At 42.4% G+C, this 22,904-nt stretch overlaps 1 protein-coding gene across 2 annotated transcripts in view; it reads left to right on the top strand.

The window, feature by feature from the left end:
- wrd (Protein phosphatase regulatory B subunit well-rounded) overlaps positions 1-22,904 on the top strand; it is a 367,100-nt gene that overhangs the window by 19,898 nt on the left and 324,298 nt on the right. The window contains exon 1 of one of the 2 annotated variants that reach the window (XM_071591242.1): positions 8,032-8,112. The exons of the other annotated variant lie outside the window; for it this stretch is intronic. Within the exon in view, the coding sequence (XP_071447343.1) occupies positions 8,089-8,112 (24 nt within the window). The 5' untranslated portion in view covers positions 8,032-8,088. Of the gene's footprint in view, positions 1-8,031; positions 8,113-22,904 lie in introns of those variants that run through there. 2 annotated transcript variants of the gene reach the window in all.

The following is a 22,904-nucleotide window of genomic DNA, read 5'->3' as shown; positions in this document are numbered from 1 at the left end:
GGTGGATTGCCCCGACCGTTTGGCCCGGAATGACTGATGGCGCTGTGTCATGGGTGCCTCGTAGCAACCGGTGGCCATAATCACTCACGGTCAGTTCGTGCGCACCCGTGTCTTTGTTGGCCAGGCGTGCAATGGGACACGATTGCGGTGTGGTCTCGTAAGGGAGTCACCGCCCCTGAATTCACGTCGAAACTCGAGGCACGACCCAAATATCAGCCCCAATACATAAGATTAATAAAAATTTATCCTATATTGATGAATGTTTCAGTATTCAGCAAGAGATGGGGTAAAAGCGCGGAATATCAGGCTCGTACCCAAAATTTGACTGTTTCTCTGTTATTAATTACCATAATCTCTTAAAATTCTACGAAACTAACTGAAGGTAGCCTCGAGCAATGCCTGAGAAGCTTCTATGGCTTTAAGTACCTCTTTGTCACGTGCGTGACAGCTCAGGCACGGATTTTAACGAAGGTAATGCCGATTAATTATTCTGTTCCTGTCTGTATTCTAATAATGAAGGAGCGCATTGCATTAAATATGGCCATTGGTCTCATGCGTCTTAACTTATGTTCTCTTTATGCGTCCCATTGAATTATAAAAAAATAGCATCAAAATATAAATTATGAGAGGTCCCATATTAACAACCACGTTAATCAATCCGAAGGTTGACGTGAAAGAAAAAGACAAGTTCGTGTCGTACTTAGCACGGCGTGTGAAATTCACTCATCCGGATAAATTGTTCCTTTCTCTCGGCCGTGTGTGGTGTTTCCAGGAAGGTTTGGTACCGTACGAACTGCACAGCTCAAGTGAAGCTGAGGGTGCTTCATTCGGAATCGAACCCGGGCCCATTGCTTATTAGTCCAGCGCTCTACCCACTGGACTAATACGCCCAGCAATTTCTTGTTAGGGTCACCTTATTTAATATCCCAAATTTCACTCTGTTTACCCCTTTGTTTTTTTCTCAAAAGTAAGCCTTGTTAGACATTTTAAAATTGCTCAATTAAGCTGAATAATGTAATAGTATCTCAAGTCACATAAAGTGGGAACTCATATTCGACGCACGTACGTCAGAGCCGATTACATGATCAGGCGGTTAGTACCGGAGTAGAAAGAATTAACGTGACTTGCCAAATATCGAGTATCGGTGTTTATACCCCACTTGGTGCAGTCCACTTTGAGGACAGCACACTGCTGATGTTAGGGGCTGCATTCATGGATGGAGTGGCGTGTGCGTATATTGGAGGCCTATTTATTCTGGGGACACTGGAGGCATTCATTTGGCGTCTTAATCAATCTGCAATCTCCCATCGCACAAAATCACTCGCTTTGAAGGAGCGCAAAGCGAATTTTACGTTTCCTTCGTCTTATGCCTTCCCAAAGAAGGAATTAGCCGAATTTCCGAGGAGGTTTTGCCAAAGGTTCGCTTTGTAGTCAGTTTTGCGCTAGTTGCAAAATGCCCACTGGTTTCCGTTCGAGTGTTACTTCATCTTGTCATTCGAGTGCAGTAAGAGACGGAAAACCGGGAGAGATAAAAGATAGCTGGGATAAAAATTCCTTGCGTTGATGAATAGAATGGTTTGAGGCGTCACTTTGTGTAAGCGATGCATATCGGAAAAGAAAATTCTTTGTTCTTCCACATATATTTTATTACAAACCTGATGATGACTTTGCTAGTCGAAACCTAGGTCGTGTATAATAAAATATATGTGGAAGAACAAAGTATCTTCTTTTCCGATCCTTGCGTTGAATTTTGATGTTTAGCTGGCTAGTATTTTTAAAAGAAAGATCCCAAAAAGCCACTGTAACCACTAGTCTGACTTAAATGTAAAAAGAGTTAATTTTTCTGTAGGTATTAAGATGTATTTTGAATGAAATCATGTTGCAAAACATTCACGTCCAAGTTTAACAAATACACATTCTTTGTATGATATCCTGTATGATTCTGAAATCATTTTAAATCCTTCGATGTCTAGCGAATTATTTTCCTTGATGATATCCACATTCAGTGAAGTCGTCGGCGATTTCAGGGTCAAAGATAATCAGCGATGTTCAAGCCTTAAAATTGGAAGGAACAGACGGTGATATACGGTATTTACGGAAAGGGTTTTTTTACCTGCTAATGTTGAGGGATTGGAAAGAAGGAAATTGTTTATGGTTTCTTATAACTATCCTTGCGTATCTTCCTTAATTATATTCTCCATGTGTGGTAAGTGCATTGTTTTCTCGTTGATAGCTCATATTTTTGAGCAAAACGTGTAGTGCTATCAATGGAGAAAATTTGAAACATTTATCAAAAGTTTTTGAAGCAATATTTGGTGTTGAAAATTAATTTTGTTGTCATCGAAAACCCGAGATATTGAATGAGTATCCATGTGACTTTGTTGTTCCATTCTCAGCTAATCGATTATTCCATTGAAATCGTTTTAATGTTAAATGTAAATTTTGATTACAATGTTGAGATTGCTGCATTTAGTAAATCCTTTGTGTCAATCGCTGTAATGAATACGAAGACTGGTTTGTTAGGTGAGAATGAAACTCATCTCGTCCTAAGTAATCCCTGAAATGTTTTTAAAAGCCGCACCGTAGAACAGGGTGCTTATTCTTTTCCCTGTGCCAATTGCGATTCACCCAGAAACATTAAGCACTCGGACATTAATTGAATGCTTTTCATTTTGATTTTAAATGCTACGCGCAGAAAAAATATTTTGACATTGATGAGATCTGTTAGGTTAACATTTTTTCTTGTTTAATATTAATTCTTTAATATTTTGTTAATTTGTATTTTCTATTCGTTCCTTTAACACTGCACGTAGACGGTCGCTTCGTTGCATTTGAACAGGCACATAACTTCAAAGTTTATTTCGAGTTCAACTTGCGGGTGGGGTGGACTGCTGCTCCATTTACATAAAAGTGCTTGTGCATCGCTTCCACTCCTTAAATGGAGTTTCTGTGAAAATCCTTGAGGAAAATCGTTTCCATTGAGCGCATTCGTGGGGACCTTTGATTCAGGAAAGTAAAAAAAAATCAAGCAATTCAAGTTTCGACCGGGTTAGTCGCGTTGTGGCTAAAAAAATATGCATTTATTAGGTGGGTAAAATTGGTAGATTGTACTATAGTCTTATCACTTAATAAGCTAAAAGATAAATTAAATCATCATCTTCACTATCAGGACTGTACGTACTGTAATATCCAAAGGCAATATCCGGCACGCCACTGGGAAATATAAACTTAACAGGAAACAACAGTTCAACGTGAATACTATTCCTCAAGGATAATACGTTTACTAATGTAGAAATGCTATTTCTCTACCATTATGAAATGGTTCTGTAAATTGAAGACTGGAACCGTCAAATTTAATTGGGGGTAATATAAATGCTCACAATGATGGCACTCCACGGCCGGCAGGTGCTTGGCTGTGGTAGTTTCATGAGCTCTGAGAGCCCGTAGTGCTCCCTGGCCGTTGTAAACCAACTTAACGAAGGTTTTCTCTTATTCCCAATTCTATGTGCGAAGTTGACTGCCTACAGACCGCTGAAAATGGTAGTAAGATCTCTTTTCTTTAGATTTGCCTAATTTCCCGGTTTTTGTCTTGGGTTTTCATTTAGGGCGCGTCATTAAAGGTTTTGGTAGTGCCACCGTATCTTTTAGCTAGAGCATATCCACCGCCCATTCCCGTCACCTAGTAATCCTTCCCTCAATTTAACGAAATGCAGATTTAGTCATTATTTATTATCTTGATGTTTATTAAATCTCCCCCTACTACGCGCCTTCCCCAGCCACGTCTCATGGGCTTGCAAGATAAGGCGAAGATTTAATGATATGATCAATTTTGTCCGAACTGGTGGACGTATAATTTTGTAATGTAAATTTCTCTACTGTTCTGGAATTGATATCTGGTTAATTTGAAGTGGCCAGAAACGAAAGCAGTATGTGCTGCATATATCTCTACTTGCAGAGGAAAGTGACCACGGTTTTAGTAAAGTGTTTGTGCCTCCCCCTCCACCTATTTTCCGCCTTCGTTTTCATAAACCTCCCTTAAATGGACGTGCAGAATGTGAGCAATATCCCACAAATGCCATACGATTGGATAAAATTTTCTATTTTGAAAAGAAATGATTATCTATCTCTCAAATTTTTATTTAGCAACAGCATAGGAGTTCGTTGGTCTTAATTAAATGATTTGATCGATTCATTGAGAAAACAGCCAACAACCAATCCAACAGCCTAGTTTCAACTTTTGAATCGTCCGCTCGCGTTCGAAATTATAGTTTTTTCCACCGAATTGAATGTTTTTCGAGCACAACCTACGCGGAATATGACAAGGAAAATCTAGGATGCAATGACGAACTAATTTCCTAAATGTTCTGGATAAACTCGCACAATTTTCGAAAGTTACGAACTTATAACCAACTTCATTTAAAAAGAGATATGAAAACAATCTCCACCGGCATCGGGACTGGATTTGATTCAAATGCCCTCCGCCTTTTTGAGGGATGATAAAAATATGTAATCGTATTACTCAAAGGTGAAATAAACTTTTTTGGACGCCCTACGCAGTTCGGCCCGAACTCCCCACCTTTTCCTTCCTTGTCCGAATTCGGCCGATTTTATTGACCCATTCTTCACTAACCAGCGAAAGTCTCTTCTGGACGGCCCCTAATCGAGTCGCTTTTTGTTCAGACGGCTTTCAAGTGAATTATTTTCTTAATATTGTCCGCTGATTTCAATTGAGCCATTCTTCTCCTCACTGGTGTAGATAATCAGAGGATCATATCAACATCTGTTGTTATTATAAACATTGCTTTCCAAAATTGCCTACCACCAACTGATTACTTTGTCCGAGTTAATCTTGTTAAATAATTCCCTCAGTACCATTTCCAGCATACGTTATACTTCAAGTGGCTGTTCCCTGGATATATGGGCCAGACGTTTGGTTTTCTTCCATTTATATCTTTCTAATTCTCTGCCTGTCAAAATTGACACCCTTCCCCCCCTCGTCATCTTCTAACGTTTATCAGATCGTGAATGGGGCATACGAGGGTTATTTGAAAAGTTTTGGGAATGGAATAGAAATAAACGACCTACATCAGAGAATGTTTTATTTATTTTTCAATTTAGTCTCCCTGTACATTAATGCACTTGGTCCAGTGATGTTCCAATGTATTGATCCTATCTAAAAAAATTACATACATTCAGCCTTGCAAAATACCTCTCTACTTCGGCCGTTAGGTCTTGGTTTGAAGAGAATCTCCGTCCACCGAGGAAAATTTTGAGCTTGGGGAAGAGATGGACATCCGATGGAGTCAAATCAGGCGAATAAGACGGGTGGGGAAACCATTTGTATCTTATTTCTCGTATTTTTACCATGGCAACGACACTTGTGTGTGGGCGTGAATGGTCTTGATGAAAGATGATTTTACTTCATGCCAAACCTAGCCTTTTTTCGTGGAATTTTTGTCGTAGTTTAGCCAGTAATTGTTTGACCGGTGAGAAGATAATCTATCAGCAGAATGCCTTTTGCCTCCCAGAAAACTGAGGCCATCACCTTTCCGGGCCGACCGTATTGCCTTTGCTTTCTTTGGTGGTGGTGAATCAACGTGTTTCTCCTGCTTTGACTGCTGTTTTGCCTCGGGGGTATAGTGGTGGACTCAAGTTTCATTTATGGTCACAAACCGGCGCAGAAGATCTTGTTGGTTTCTCTTAAAACGGGTCAAACATCTTTGGGAAATTTCCATTCTACAGTCCTGTAATGCGTTTTTGATCCTGCGTCAAAGAGTCGCGGCACTCGGTTTTAAATTGATTTTCTCACATCCAATTCCACTGTTAAAATGTGATATGCCCGTTCAGGTGACATCCACACAACTTCAGCGATTTCGTGCATTTTCAGTCGGCGATCCTCCGCGACCGTAGTGGCACATTTTGACCGGCCACTACTTGGATCTTCATCTGTCCCGACCAAACTTAAACTCGTTTGTTCACTTGGCAGCAGTTGAATATGAAGGAGCAAAGTACCCCAGAGTGTTCTGAAAGTCGGCATCAATTTCCTTTGCTTTCATACCTTCCTTTACGAAGTATTTAATCACTCCTCGGATCACAATTTTTCCATTTGCACAAATCACTAGACGTGAACAACAGAGAGGCTTTCGAACCACAGATCTCTTCCCAGGGCACTGACTTGTTTCTTATTTACTAATAAATGAAAACATGCTACTATGCGGAAAATTCGTTCGCTGACATCTGGTGTGGTTCCGGGAACCTTTCAAACTACCCTCATATTATTGTTACACTGGCGTCGGCAGTTATCGTTGATTGTTATCTTGTTTTCTTAATTTCTATCGTTAGAAATATGATGAAAGTAGAGACTTGCCTTTTCCACTTAGAATAATTTTATGACTGCCTACGTTTCGTTACAGCGTAACATCTTTATGTTTGTACCTGAGCTGAAACGAAACCTAGATTGTAATAAAAATATTCATTGAGGAAAAACCTAGGATTTTCTTTCATTAGGATAGCCACCGTATTACGCCGGGCACTGTGTTATTTGTAAAAATTATATTTATTCCTGTATCGTAATGTATGGTAATGTGTGTGAATCTTTTTTTATGCATGTATTCGCAAAAAAATAGAATTTTCCCTACGGGCGTGAATAGCTTCCCGAGGCGTTCTAATTTTATGTGAAACCAATGTCCGAAAATTGTACAAATACCCGTTTTTTAAAGCTTAGTCAAACTCTGAATAATAGAATGGACTGGAGATTTTTTGGGTCGTGCGTATGACTGCCACCGTCCCACCCAGTCATCGGGATGGTTTTGGGTAATTAGGGCAGTGGAGCAATGACAAGGAAGATAAGGAAAATAGGCGGAGAGACTGAATCCCGGTGCCGTCTGTAGGATTCTGTAAACAAAATACGTCTTACCCTGCGATTCCAAGTTTTCTCCACATGGTGAGAACCGGAGTACCGTCGGAAAAAGCCGGCTACCTGCGAGGATCGGACTCAGGGACCACGGCTTAGGACCAGCGTTGGTGCCACGATCACGGCAGCGAATAAGTTCCCACGTATTTATCACATATCTAGTAATAGTAGCCGTTTACGCTTTCGTCCGAGGCATTCCGATGAATCCGTTTTCTCTATTCCATTTGATAGGGTTTAGGGAATTTTGCCGTTACGCTCCCGATGTAGTATTCAGAATATGAAGGCTATCTTTCAGAAGATACAGCTACCAACGGCAAATGATACTAGTACGATTATTAGGAAACGATTCATGAAAACTTATGTATAAATGAGAAGCTATAGGGGCAGCAGAGAAAGTTATAGTCGTCGGAAATGCGCCCTTGAAGAATGATGAAAGTAAAAATGTGTGGACAGAATTACAGATGAAGATAATATTCAAAGAATTAATGAAGAAAGAAGCCATTGGGAAGCGAAAGAAGAGGGAAACTGCCGAGACTCATCCAGAGGCACGGCAGTTCACTGGAGACCGTATTAGAAGGAAGCAGAGGAAGGCTTGCAGAGAGCGACTTAAAGGTAGCTACGAGATGCAGGTGACGGAAGATGTAATTGCAAGGATGCATGAGGATTAAGAGTTACACGGGTGGCAGGATAGTCTGGAGAGGTCTTTATTAACTAACTATTCCTCGGATCGATATACCATATGGATGATGACTCCGGCGGAAAATTGGTCGAGTACGGTGCGGGATCCGGAAACGCGATTTTCCGGGTGGGCGAGCCGTGTTGCGTCCGAATCTTTAAGCGTGCGATGAGAATCGCGGGAATCGATGGCTCGCTCCCAGAGTTCCGCGCGCTCCCCGGAGTGCATATCAACACGTCTCTCGGCCTCGGCAACACCCCCTGCCTCCGCTCCCCCGCGGACCTCCCTGGAACCCCCCCCTCCCCCCGCGACTTCGAAGTAAGGGGAAGACACGGCTTCTCTTATCTACCCCCCCACCCTCGGTCCCTCCACTCTCCGCCCGTCCGTCCCCGCCCCCGCATTCGCGTCCCGTCGCTCGGTCCAGCGGCCGTCGTGCCTCTCTCTTGCGCACGCTCTTCACTCCTCCCGAATAGCGAAGCATGCGGGGCCTTCATTAAAAATGCACGTGCCCACCGACATTCAGGTAAGAAGTTTCTTTCTCTATCCGAACCGCACCTGCCTCTGGTGCGACGGGGTTCAAATCCCGGATGCCAATCTTGCTTCCCCCATATGTGATTTCATGTCGTTTTGCTGCCACGTTTTCTTTCCTCGCTCCCTTTTTTAAAGACCTTCCTCACTTGTAAACGGGGTACACATTCCCAGTCGGATGAGTCGTCGAAAATATGATCCCTCCTCCTTTTCGACTCTTTCTTCTCCTGTTCAACGCAGGCGTCTATCAACATATCCAGCCCTTCAAAAACCTCCATAGTCTCATCGTCCAATCCAGTCTTACGTTTGAAAAGGCGCAAATGACCTTACCAGATCGGTCTTAAAACGTGAAAAAAGCCTGTTCGGGAGCATTCTTCTAATTATGACTTGCCCAGTATCTTTTTCAACTGGCATGCGCTCTCAAGATGGTTTTCCTCGACTAGGAGTCATCGGACAGTTAATTCTGCATCTGCTTGAGCTCTCGTCAGTCGTAATCTGCAGTGGTCCAGGATTTTTTCCCGATGTGTTTGACGGATTCATAGTGTCGACTGCTCATCGGGAGTTATGTCTCGTCACGCTCGGATGATAACTGCGGAGAGGGCTGCTCGTATAACCAGTGGCAGAGTTCATCTCGGTGCCGTTTGTCCGACAAGTTTTAGGATTTTTATCGCAGACTGCGGAATGGTCTCCGATAAGACTCCCTCTGCTGATAAGGCCGTGGGGAGCGTGTGTTTAAGGTGGTGGTATCGGTAGTCGGTGGCGGCGTAGTATTGCAGTGGAAAGTGTTCGACTGAGGAGGGCATGTCGGACCGTTCAGAGGGTCCTGGGTTCGAATTCTTGAATGCCTCTTGAGTACACTCAGCTGGTCCTCTTAACTGTGATTTCTCGAGCCCGAGGTCACTAGTACTTCGACGTGCAAATTTACTCACCCCGTAGGTCTCGGTATGAGCTCGACAACCAACTTTTTGTTTGATGATTAATGTGCTTTTTTTGGTTCGTCAATAGTATTGTTTTCGGTATTTGTGCCTGTAATTCGTGTCAGTCCATTTTTCATTCCTATGGTCACCGTACTGATGATTTAATTCGGGTTTCTTGTCGTCCCTATTACATGAGCGATTATTCTTAATGACACCAGTGGCAATCAAAAGCAGGGGATGGCAGTGGACTCCTTACGAGGGAACACAGATCGCAAATATATATCTCGGTGGCAGTTGATCAAGTTTTTGTTCATTCACATCTTCATTTTAGACATTTAGAAAGTTTGTGTGTTTCAACTCAAATGTCCGAATTTCTTTGCTGGGGTATGTTAGTAAGTACGCACCTCCAACTGTGTAGTATGGAAAGGGAAGAGGAAACTATGGGCTAATATCAATATTGAAAATTGTTTCATTTGTGAGATTTATTTAGGGAGAGTAAAAGAGTAATTTCAGGCTGTACCCAAGTTCCTAGCCATGACATGGACCCGTTACGGAATTTTTCTTTTGGATTTTGAGAGGTATTTATCGTTGCGTTTACTCCAGTTAATATTGTTACGTCCGTATTAATGGATGTCTCCCAGCCTCTCTAAGGGGTCTCTGTCAGCGAAATTTTCCATGTTACATCCCACGGTTGGTCCTTCCTGAGGAGTGTTTATGGCAGAAATGTTTGTTATGATGGATGTTAGCATGGACCTTGGGTTGTAGTCCACAGGAACCCCTGGAAATCTTTGAACCAGTCCACTGCGAATAATATGATGAATTCTGCGCTGATTTCCAGGAAAGGATTGGCCCGCTCAATTATCCTCATTTTGTGATGTCACATTACTGAGAGTTTACCATAACAACTTCAGGGTTTAAGTTGTTTTCACGCGCGCCAAAAAAATGTGGCGAATTCGAACTTTTTTGCTTTCTTCAAATATATAGCATATGTGTCGTGGAAACTATGTCTCTTTAAAAACTACGCATTTTTAAAATTCAGCGGAGATAACGTTTATAGATGTCCTCTTTAAACTGTTTCTGACTACATTTTTTTGTTCTGTTGTATTTTATGCGTGCTGACGTAACCTAATTGGTGTTCAACTTGAATTAGTGCCCTCGCTGATAATCCACTGCGGTCCAGACTCTTAGTGGGGTACTTTTCGCTTAGCGTTTTATTTACCTGCAATTGGAAACCCTGCAACCATCATTGCTCCTGACACAGTTCTACGGTCCACCAGAATGCGCAACTCCTCCTGTATCAACTTAAGAGAGAAGAGGAGAGTAATAATAATCTGTTCACTGGTCGTGGGATAGAATGTGTTGAACACTCACCTCGAAACTGAATTTTATTATTTATTACGAATTAGTAGGACTGACATTTTACAAGAGGTAGAAGATCAATATGGTCGCATTGACAACAATATGGTCGCAGTTTTCAAAAATATCCTAGAAAGAAAGCTCGTCAGAATAGTATGCTTTTGAAATAGGAAAGAAACCGTTGGAAAGTATTACTTTTGGAGCGGAGCAACAGAGAAGAACATTTTTCGTTTAGTTACATTTATCTTCTGGAAGGTAATTTATCGTGCCAATTGACGATGCAGTATTTATGACATAGAATTTATATTAGTTTTGCAGATAACAATATCACAAGTATCGTGGATTTTGCTAGCTACTTCTGGCTTGTGAATCTTAGAGGATATTGGTCCAATAGTTATACAGGGTGCGACAACAAAGCCTCTTTTTATGGAATGCGGAAGTCAATCGTGACATGGGTCACTACGTTCAGACAAACAGCGAGTGCGACAAGACGAAGAACTGGAGTCCCTCGGCCCACCAGATCACCTAAGAACATGGAGTTAGTGGGAGCCTCCATCTTACAATACCCACGGCGTTCTGTGCGCAAACATGCAGCAGCCCTTGGATTTTCTGATCATTCAGTGAGACGAATTCTTCACAATGACCTTCATTACCATCCTTACAAGTTGACGATTATGCAGTTAAATCTCCGAACGTGACTTCAATTCTCGGAAGAACGCATGTGAGGCTCTTTTCGTAAACGTTCCTGAGAGCGCAATTATAGTATGTTTTTCAGTGAGGAAGTCGCATTTTTATGTGAGTGGATATGTCAACAAACAGAACATGCGCTATTGGGCTGACACCAATGCCAGAGGACTGTATCAAATGCCTTTGCATTCACCTAAGTCTGTGGTGTGGTGTGCAATTTCCTCAGTCGGTATGTTTGGTCCCTGTTTTTTTTTGCAGAAAATCAGGTTACAGTGACAGTGAATTAAGACCGGTTTGTTGACATGTCGGAGGAATTTTTTTCCCACGACTTGATGAACTGGACTTAGGGGACATTTGCTTCCCATTGGACAGAGCTCACACTTCAAGGGCATCGATGGCTGTATTTAGGGAACACTTCCCGGAGCGCCTCATCTCAATAAGGGGCGATTCGGAGTGGCCAGCCCCCTATTCGGCCCCTAGCGATTTTTTTGTGGGGTTTTTTGAAATCCCACGTTTATGTCGAGCGTTCAAGGACCCTACAAGACCTGAAGGACAAACATCCGGGCAGAAATTGCCAACATACCTGCTGCTATGCTGATAAGGTCCATGACATACGCCAGAAATTGGCTTATTCAGTGTATGAAAAATGGGAGGCTTCACCTATTCAAATTGATTTTCAAAATTGTGTAAAACAGAACTTTAAATACGTGCCTACATTGAAAAAAATAATAAAAAGATTGTTTCATAAAATGGGTTTTATTGCGTTTAAAAAAAGGAAGGTTTGTTTCCGCACCCTGTAATTACCAAATTCTTTCGGTGCTGTTTTACTCAATTGGTGTAGAATTGTTTTTGAGACGTGGGTTTTTCCAAGTCTCTGGAAAAAGTGGGAAAATATTTCCGAGAGACAACGGTGTCGTTCCTTGATTGGAGATCGTATGGGAAATATCATGGAATTCCAAACAGCTCTGTAAACAAGCTTAAAGTAATATACCAGTAGAAATAGACATGCTAACCTATTGTCCTCTCTCAACGTATGCATTATCTTATGGATGTGTTGTATATTTTCCTGGACCACGCTAAGCTCAAACTTATGGACTTCCATTAGTAAATAATGATTGAACAAAATTTTAGATTCCGATGTTTTTAATTTTCGCTTCCTTCACTGCGAATGGCGCGTTATCAACAATCATCGCGAGTGTGAAACTTAATTTTTCAGTTAATGCTGTTCATTTCATATAATTTATGAATACTATTTAATGCATCAGTCGCTTCCATTTCGAAAGTGAAAAACACAATTTCCAATTTCATTCTTTGTAATAATGATAGCGAGGAAGTTGAAATTAAACCATTGATCCCATTGCACTGGCTAATGAAGTAATGACCGTTGCGGGACGACTGGAACGAAGATGCAGAATTTAAAAAAATATCAAGACTTGTCATTGGAGACGTATTTTTGATGTCATTCGCCAGGATTTGTGGTGGATTTTTTAATAACACCGGCACTTCATAGTGTTCATAATTGGAGAATTCCGTCTTGCCGACCGAAAAAAGTCTCGAGTTCTTTGCGTCACCTCATTTCCCAGATAATTTCCTATTGACGCCACTGACAATGAGGAAGTGACGCGCCCCTGAAATGCTAGCAATCATCCACGCAATTGAATTGCCCGCACAGGCCAGCTTTACGCGATGTGACTGTCCTTGGAAAAGCTTTGTGGATCTCGGCGCGATAATTTCCTGGCCTGACGCTCTGCGCGAAAAAGTGGAAACCCAACGGAAAGTGAGGAGACCTCGCGGAGTCGTAATACGGGATCGACCGCTCGAGTATCCTCAAATTGTCCCAAACACGCGAAGGCACCCGGAATCGCTGCCGAGGCTGCGAAGTTTACAGTGCGGCCGGGGTTGCCTTCAGCCCCGACGGGCATCACTAATTCGGCGCGGAAGCGACGTGGAGAACTCCCAAGCGGGCCGGGCCAACTTCCTCACACAAAACCACCCCCAACCTCACGTAGGCCGTAAAGTCCGTGTCGTGTTGCTCGAATACGTTCGTAACTTAGCCTTACAATTCCGTTTTTTTCCTCCTGCCGAGTTCCTCGCTCTTATCCGACGCCTCTCGGTATCAGCAGCGGAGATTAGTGGACCGAGTTCTCTCTTCCGTTTCCATCCAACCTTGATCGTCGCCCATAGCACGTCGCTGGGTTTACGAACTCCACTCCGTCCTCCATCCCACCCTCCCCCGCCTCATACACCGTCGGGCGGACTGAGGGGGGGGGGAGGGTGTGTGGATCCCGTGCTGTTAATCTCATTCCCTCCCACCCACAATACTCCTCTTCGTGCCACCCCCCCCCCTCCTCCCCCAGAAGCATCAATCCGTCCCCACACTCACTCCCGCCCGTCATATCGGAGATGCCGAGATTAAACGGCCGCCGTGTCCGTCGTCCCCTTCGCTCGTCTCTTTGGACCGTTTTAGTTTTTTGTCGGCGTTCGATCCGCCGCCGTCACTCTCGCCGGGTTCCTCCCAAGGGAGACGCGTGCACACCTTGCCGGGTCCCTTCGCCGACCCATGATCGACTGCGTCAAGAGGACGCTGTGCCGCTTGTGCTGCGAGGTGAGTCGGCAACCCCCACCACTCTCCTCCGCGGACGCAAATCCTCCAACCTCCCCACCCCAACCTTTTCACAATCCTTCCACCCCACACCCCCCTCCCCACATACACATCCTTCGGAACGCTCGCCCCCTCCTCCCCCGTCGTCCAGTTCGAAACACTTCGGCATGATCTGCAAGGGCAGCAGCCGCATCTTCAGTTTCATCCATGAGTGACGCCGGGCAATTTGGGGAATGTGCGACGACGCTCCGTGACGGAGGAGGGAATCAGAGACCCGTGACGGAACGGTAGCTCAAGTTGTACTTATATACCCTTCACGCCAGGCTGCTTTTTTCTTTTTCGGGATGGGCGAAGTAAAGAAAGGTTATCTTATTGAATTATTTCAGGTAACTTATTCCCTCTTCGATATTTCATTCCCATTGCATACTTCTTTCCAAGTTTTCATACATTGTATCTGCTTATAAATAAATATATACATATATTTATTTCGTACTACTTATCCCTCATCTTTAGGAGTCTTATAATTAAACAAAAAACTGGGTGTATGCTCCACGCAGTGAAAAATTCGTATATTTCGCGTTCAAACCAGTAATTTGACCATGTTCTTGGACTTTTAATCTAATTTCCAAGGGGAACTGAGTTTCACTTGATTCCACGAATGTTTCCCGGTGGTAATAGAATGTCATTTCAAATTTGTTAAAACTGCTCGTTTCACGTTTAAGCGTATTTTATAAAGCGGGGATTAAATATGCCAATCCCGGGACGCTATTCAGGAAGGTTTCGGCATTGTGGAACGTCGACAGTGACGGGATTTTGACGTCATGGCCTCGATAAATACTGTATTTTTTGTGCAAAAACTGGGAGGTGTTGATATGTCCCAAACTCTCTATTCTCTGAAAACGGCTATGCCGAGAACTTACCGAATTGACCCCTCCCCCTGGGAATCAGGGACGACGGATATCGCCAATGTTAATGCGTAATGTACGATCCAAACAATTTTCAAAGTTATATCGTCACGAGTGTCCTATTATTAACATGCAGATGTGATCGTAACAGTTCAATTCTCTTTGGTGACGGCACTCTACGATATTAGTCTGGTTACAGCCCGTATTTACGGCGGATCGCTGTCGCGAATTTTCTTTGTGTTAACTTGTTTGTAACCTCTGTGGAATTCGCTAAATATGAGGCATTTAGTTCTATATCCGCCTGGGTATCTCTTACCTAAATTGACGAAAAGCAAATGGATGTGATTTCACGGTTTTTCATGCTTCCTAAACGAAGTATTGCTTTTTTGACCCCATCTTCCCATAAGCCTGTTATAATCTGAAAGATATATAGCAAAGTCTTCTCTTGGTCATTTCGTTGACCATTGAAAGTTGAGGGAAGATATATTTTTTATTGATTTTGAAAAGTGTCGCTATAAATAAAAGTTTCAGCGGTCCTGTGCAAAGCTTTCAAGAACTCGTATGGAACTCGAATCGACGTGCCAATGCGGTGCGGAAATGCTGTTTAAAATTGCTCATTTAGGGGAAGCAAGCTAGGGTGATGACCTGTTTGGGAGAACATTGTTTAAGAATATTGGAAACTGGTGGATACCTGCGTAAAAACAGAATATCACTCAATCACTGTGATCAGATTGAGTCCACCTTGATTTCTGGTCACCAGATTGGGGACCTTGATGCATTTGGTCGGAATATTTCAATGATTCGCAGACAAAATTGATTCATCAGACTCGATTGAGACGTAGGGCGTTGGCTAATTCATAATTAAAGGTTTGTGAATCACTTGGTATTTCTTTTTTGTTTTCGTGGGTTATGACGCATCCGAAATCCTTATTTGAAAGTAAATATGTCTCCTATCTATGCCAACAAAAATCACTGGAAACCGTCATCATATCGACACGTAAATCATTTTTAGACTCGTATTTCATGTTGTATCTTTCGGTTTTCGCTACGGTCTATTGATGACGGGGAATTTTTTTTATGTCTACACAGTCCTGGGCACTTGGCGTGTCTTTCTTGTATCATTTCTCGAACGTAATTATCTTTTTTCAAGATCCTTCTTGCTTTTTACCGGAGGATTGTTTTTAAATCTCAGGTTCAAAATAAACTCCATTATTCTCCGAATTCCAGATTCTCTTGTACGAGGGTCATCCGGAAAGTAGTACCCGTTCGTGAAATAAAGACACAAAAGTAAATATTAACAAACATAAAAAATTTTATTTGAAAGAGGATACTTTAAACTACTTCTCAAGATAATCTCCAAGCAAATTTAGGCATTTGTCATAACGTGTGACAAGTTTCTGTATTCCTGCTGCATAGTCCTTCGCCGCCAGCTCATTGAGATACGCGAGGGACCCATCTTGCACAAATTTTTGCATAATGCAGATGGTGTTTAACAATTTCATGAACAATTGTTCGAGAAACATTGGGAAAATGCTCACAGATGTCATCAATTGTGACGCGCCGATCGTTCCTCACGAATTCGTCAACTGAGCTCACCAGTTGGTCTGTAATGACAGACGGTCTCTCCGAACGCTCATCGTCGTGTGTGTTCCCCCTCCCCATGTTGAAGTTGCGACACCACCGCCGAACAGACGACTCGTCCATTACATTGTCTCCATACACCTCCTTTAATTGGCGATGAATATCACATGGGCGAACGTTTCTTGCATTGAGGAATTTAATCACTGCCCTCACTTCACAACTGGCGGCGTTCTCAATTTTTTTAAACATTGTAAACAATCACAGAAACAACACAGGCAATGCTAGCGTCACGCAACTTGGCTCAGAGAAGGCAGACAAGCCACTGAAGCTATCTGACCTCGTCCAGCGGCTACTCGCGTCGTCAGCACTTCATGCGGCACGAACGGGTACTACTTTCCGGATGACCCTCGTATTTAACTGCGTCCAAGTCATTGGTATACCTTTGTGTTAGCGAATTTTATGGGCTCAACGATGCGGCGTGTGCTCCTGAAATAATAGTAGATCTAGTTCTGTATGTTTGCATAAGCGAGTGGCGCGCGGGCCAAAATTTCATGTAGTAATTATTGAGTTTTGAAGTTAAGAAAAAAACAAGAATTTTCGCCATAATTACCTTATGTTCTCTTTACAACGGTAAGGCAGTCAGCGCTCATTAAATGTTAATTTTGCGAGTTCGAACCGTTTATTAGAGTTAACGGTGCATTCTTAGGAAGTGAATGATTTACCTGCTCATTTGTACCTTTCATAATTGCGATTCGCAATGCTTAGTAAAAACAATCGAGCCACCCCACAACAAGAAAACCTCGAAAATAGCGATTTTCGACCTTCCAAAAAAATTGTGAATTTAAACGTACTAATCTTGCTTATTCTCTTGATTAATTGCAGGCACATTCTTTTGCATAGCTCGTACATAGAGCATGCTACTTTTTATATATAGATCTGATCTGTTTGGTATTGGTGCAAGAGAAGGTGTTGTTTATTCCTCATTATTCTCCGGAAAATTAGCATTTTTTCGTAGAAATTCGAACTTTTCCTTTCCCTCTTCCCCAATAGTGAATTTTTTTAGTGCTTATTCTCTTTATACGAGGGGTAGGCGGATATCTTCACGTGTAATGGCCAGCATTTCCTTAAATCCTACCCAAGGACGACGTAATGCGTCTTGGGAGAGCATTATTTCGTCATTGTGAGGAGGCATTTGCTATAGCGTGACGTTTGGGCTGGAGGGTAGTTTGATAACGGGAAAACACCGGAAGGCGTCATTTATGTACCACGACTATCCCAAGTTCATTGGTCCTCTCAAGAGGTTATGACATGAGGTCAAGAAGTGCCCGCTCAAAACGGTGACAATTCGTGGTATGATACCCGTAAAACAGTCGTGAATAATTGTAACTATTTGGAATAAGTTCCCAAAAAATAGTAATATTCCCGATACCATCTTATCAATTATTTTTTTATCAAATTTTAAATCATTATTACACATGTTTAATGTCGATTCTTTCTAGGGACGTTGGACCCAAGGTTTGCAAATTCTCCTGGTTTCAGTGAGAGAGACTATGAACTGAAACGTTGTTCAGGAAATCATTTTATTCCTAGGTGAAGGTTTTTCTCTCACGCTTTAATCGGCATTCATTTCTTTCTTCATCGGAAAACTAATATATTTTAGTTAAGATTAGTCGTTGTAGTACTACAGGGAATGGCGACGAAGGGTTGAAAGTAGTATTTTTCAGATGTTCTTTAAAAGGGTCGCGGTAGTCCGTTGGTAAAGCGTTGTGCTACTGACCGGAGGGCTTGGGTTCGATTCCTGGGCAAGCCTCTCTGGGCACCTGCAGCTCAACCCAAGCTGTGTCATTTTTCGGGTACCAGATCTTCCTGGGAAACCATAACCGGGAAAGGAACATTCTCCTGTCCCCCTTCCCTGAAGAGTGAATTACACTTGCCGTATAAGGATTAGTATTGGGTGAACTCTATTATCACCTACCAAACCGACCTTCGGGTTGATTACTGTGTTTATTGAGTTTCGGGCGTTTTGCATGTATCATAATTTTCCTTTGTTAGTTTTTTTAACATATGTAAACGGGACTATTGCACAATATCTAAGGTACGCTACCCCAAGAAAAGCTAAGAGGAGTCCTAAGGTTCTCTCTAAGACACTCAGTTTTTTTTCTCATGGCTTGGGGTAGATAGAAAATTGGGCTTAAAATATGCTGTACTCTTCATGAATGCTAGACATTCAGTGTCGTAGAGTGCACAGGACTCAAGCAGCTGCCGTTAGAGTGAGAAGCGTTTTCGACACTTGAAATGTTGTCGTTTTTGTGTACTAGAGCAGCGTGATCATTAGTTTTCTGCACCTGCGTGGTTTAGCGCCCGTCGAAATTCATCGTCAATCGGGTGAGACAATCTCTGATGGTGTTGTGCGCGTGAAAAATGCCCGTACGTGGCAGGGACAGTTCAACAAAGGCCGAACGTAGGTGACAACATACCCCAAGGAGCTATGGACCAACCGATTTTTCCAGTGGGCAAAAGGGTCCCGCACAGAATACTTTGCGGCAAGCATGGAAACATGGCGTCGACATTGTGAAAAAATATGAACGTCTACAGGGAGATCACCTATCACCATGTATTTTGAGAAGTAGCTGAAGTTTAAAATTTCTGGTGCAAGTCGTTTGTCTGACAAAAATTTGAACTTGAACACACATTGTAATTTAAACCACTTTTAAATTTATATTGAAATCAGTGGAGAACGCTATTGTCTTAGTGTTTGCCTTACGTCAAATATCTATGGCCATGTGATTACATCGTGAATGGCAGATAATTGTTTTGTATGCGTTCACCGACAGTGCTGATAAAAGTACAAGTCTGTTGTCCGTTAAAATTATGAAATGTATTACGCTGCTCGGTTCCGCGTCCTGACTGCATATCGCGGAATTGGGAGAAAGTATTGTTCCTTCCAGCCTTTTCCCCATAAATACTTGACGTAACTACTAAAGTATTCGAGTGGATTAAGAAATAATGTTCTTTTTGCTCTAACAGTAGCAACTTGAAATACTAATGTGGATCGTATACCAGTAAACACATTCGTGTCCTCCCAAGGATTCAGGAATACCTATTATAGTTTAATTTTTTGTCTTTGCCTACCGGCATCAAACTAAATTAGTTTCGCATGGAAATATATGTATACAATCATCATGGTTGTCTTTTGGGTTTCAGTAAAAACAATTATCGAGAACGCGCTGTAGTTTCAAATGCGCCATGCGACGAGACATCCTTTCTCTCTCCACTCGCCAAATTTCCTCCCGCGGTATCCTATTGGGGGTGTGAGGTGTGAACTTAAACCACCAAGGACTCATTTCGTTGAAATGTTGGGAAAAAATCTTTTGTGGATTTTTATTTATTTCGTATTGTTTTCATCCCAGTGAAAATTCACCAATTACCAATTTGTTATTAATCCAATTGGGTAAGACTTTTTGGGCTGAAGTAAAATATCGAAAGAATCTGTGAAATAGTTACAATACATGTCTATGTTTAAAAATGTTCGCAGCGGGGATTAAAGGGACTGTGGGGGGTTATGCCGGAATACTACTCAGCGTTAAAGTCGAAGAATAGGGTTTCAGGTAGCGTTCTTTCGAATGGAAACTGTGGACATCCACAGTACGTACGTTCAGCATGCGGAATGGATGTTCTATTCGCTGTTTCCTGCTTATGATATAAGAAATGAGGAAGGTTTAATCAAAGAAAAAGATGAAAGAAATATTATTTTTTTGAACTAGAGTCACCTGTTCATCTTCATTTGGCCCATGACGAGATCGATCGAAATTTTATCGAAATTGACGGTGAATGTTGAGGCGATTGACGGAGAGATACCATGGTTTTATTTTAACACCACAATTCGGTTTCGGCTTAAATATCCCGTGGCACACTCCGAACTGGAAAGCTAAGGACTACGCTAAAGAGAAGAGAGTTCGTCTTATACGAAGTTATTGCTTTAGATTAATTGTACGCTTCGAACGTTCTTTCCTTTAATTTAACAATTCGGTTTTGATGTTCCTTCATGTTAAAAACGTTAATCAAATAATTTGGTGACCATTGGAATGATTCACCCAAAAAATTGAGCCTCCCTCCAATGGGTTTTTGGGTCATACCTTGATAGCGGCTTAGTAGTCGCAACACGGGACGGTTAGTGAAATCTTTTTTCGTGGTCTATTTAAAGGTTTATCTCACTATTTGGTTAGCTAGGTTTCACAAGGTGACGTCTGATAACAAGAAGTATATAAGCCGTGTGGTGTCTTCGATAAGGCATGAAATTATTAGGCCAAGTTTAAGTTAATCTGGCGATCATTTTAAGAAAACTGCAAGAAATCCCGCGACAATGGATTCAATGGCGAACACCTGGAAATTTTCGCTCAGTTTGGATTTCGTGATCCCCGTCCAGCGATTGGTTTCTTTTTCGCCGTCAACTTCTCGGGATTGTGCCACGCTTCCGATTCGCTCAAAAGCGTATTTAAAAAGGGTATCCTTGTTGGTGGATCAATCGGGTCTCTAACGCCCTCGATGTTGTCGCGGGCACCGTTCGTGCTCTCCTCAACGGAGACGTTGTAACGGATCCGGCCCCTGTAAGCCCGCCCCTGGGAAACTCGAGCGTCGAACACGACATGGCGCCGCACGGCTGTCCCTAGTGTGGCGCCGGGAAATATCCCCGAGGGTAGGAAAGGGGGAGGCCAAGGTTTGGGGATGATCGTCCCCTCCTCAACCACCTACCCCCTCCATCCTTCCAACCTCCTCCCCGTCCGTTCGTTTTCGGGAAATGCATTTCCATTCGCGGGGTTTCCTCTTCTCTCTCCTTTTAATGTTTTCGGTCATTATTTTCCGAGAGGGTGGAAGTGGGGAGCTACCGCCTACAACCCTCTTTCCTCTCCGTCATCCTCACTCTCCCAGTAATTAATAAAAAAGCGGTCCTTCTCTCTCTCACCCCCCCATTTCTCTCTCTCTCCCTAATCCCCTCCCACACGATGGGTACATCTGATGGGGACGCTGGTACCCGCCTCCTCCTCTCCTTTCCCTCTCTTCATTGCGAGGGATTGCATGCAGTCTGGGTGAGCGGGGAAGGAAGGCGTCTCCGTTTGTCCCCATCCTTCCCCCCCCCCCAAGTATTTTTTGTATCGGTCCGGGCCCGCAGTCTCCACACCCCCTTTCCAAACTTAACAGCCTTTGTTTTTGGTCACTATGTGTGTGGACGTGGATGTGCGTGGATGCAAATTGTTCCTATTCGTGGATGGAGGCGTTGAGTCCCGGGAGGTTGTAAATCGAAAAGCGTATCCGGAAGTTAACCCGTTCCGTAAATGGTGGTTTTCGGAGATATTCCTGAAGCACGCTGGCTTCGTGAGAGGTTCTGGTACTTCCAGCCACCGAGAGGGTTAACCGAGGACTTGGGGAATTTTTTGGTTTGGATTGGTCTTATGTTCTGTCATAAAAATGAAGTGAAGAATTATACTTAGACATGATGTCACTGGATATTGACGAGATTTAATATAAATTAATTATTTTTTCTTAATAATGGATTTCGATGAATGACGAAATTGCCTCTAGTAATTTATTTACATTATTTGATTGTAAATTTTGTTTGGAATGAAATGCGACCGTATTTTTCAGTTTTGTTATTAACCTTTTTGAGAGACACTACCGTCATGACAAGTACACTTTTACGAACAGCAGGCCATTGGTGTAATATGCATCCCATAAGACGTTCGCGTCTTTAAGTATGGACGAGAGATGGGGGTAGGGCTGTACGATAGTCGTGAGAATACCAGAATTGTTATCAATGTCGTGAAGGCTCCTTTTGAATCATGGGTATTTGCCAGTCCCGGCATAGCAGTACGGTTTTTCTATTAAATATGGTTCTCTCCTCACGAGACGCAATAGAGGCAGTTTTTTCAACGAAGTGTGAATGTTGGTTTCATTCCTCCTGGTCATGCGGTGTGCACTGTTCCTAATAATGACAGAGGAATTCGTGTCACGATCTAGAGAATATAAATTGTTTGATAGCAGCGCGAAGCTTCGTGGTATGTACCCTGAATTTTGACTTACTGGCCTGCTTTTGGTGGATGAAGCAGAAGAGTTGTCCTCATCGGAAATGTCACAAGTCATTCTTTTGGCCTGGTTAGTATTTACATATTTTCTGTCGTTTTATTATTATGGTTTTTTGTTATGGGTATTCTTCATTATTTTGACTTTCATCCTCAACTAGAGAATCGTTTGCATTTTGTCTTTTATTCATCATTCAGGATGTAATATTTACAAATGTGTATTAAAAATTCGTCATCAAAATATCATAAAACATCAGTGGGAGGAATTGTTTGACACCATTCTCACTCAACAATTCTATTGTATAAGGGTTTATCTACGTTGATATTACTTTTATTTTACGCATTTCATTCCCAGTGTCACGTTTCTCATTCCATGGGACTTCTGTAGTTTTTTTCCGTTTGTTTGTCTTTCAGCAACTGTCTTCATTACGTACTCGGTCTCAAAATTTCACTTTCTAAGGTTAATCCCTCTCGATTTCAGAGTTTTCATTGGACATATACCATCCTCAAATACTTTTAGTTAGTTATTCTATCCATTATTTTCATCTTCATAACTTGCCTCGTATAAAAAAGTCTTACTTGTGTGTATCAAAAACTTGCATAGGCAATTGTAAAACTGGATGTGAAGGTTGAGAAAACCGTGGTTGGCTCACCTGCCGTTT

This window comes from Hetaerina americana, unplaced genomic scaffold (genome assembly GCF_022747635.1).
Source record: "Hetaerina americana unplaced genomic scaffold, ioHetAmer1.1.p SCAF_44, whole genome shotgun sequence".
NCBI lineage: Eukaryota > Metazoa > Arthropoda > Insecta > Odonata > Calopterygidae > Hetaerina > Hetaerina americana.
This window is presented reverse-complemented; position numbering and strand designations above follow the sequence as displayed.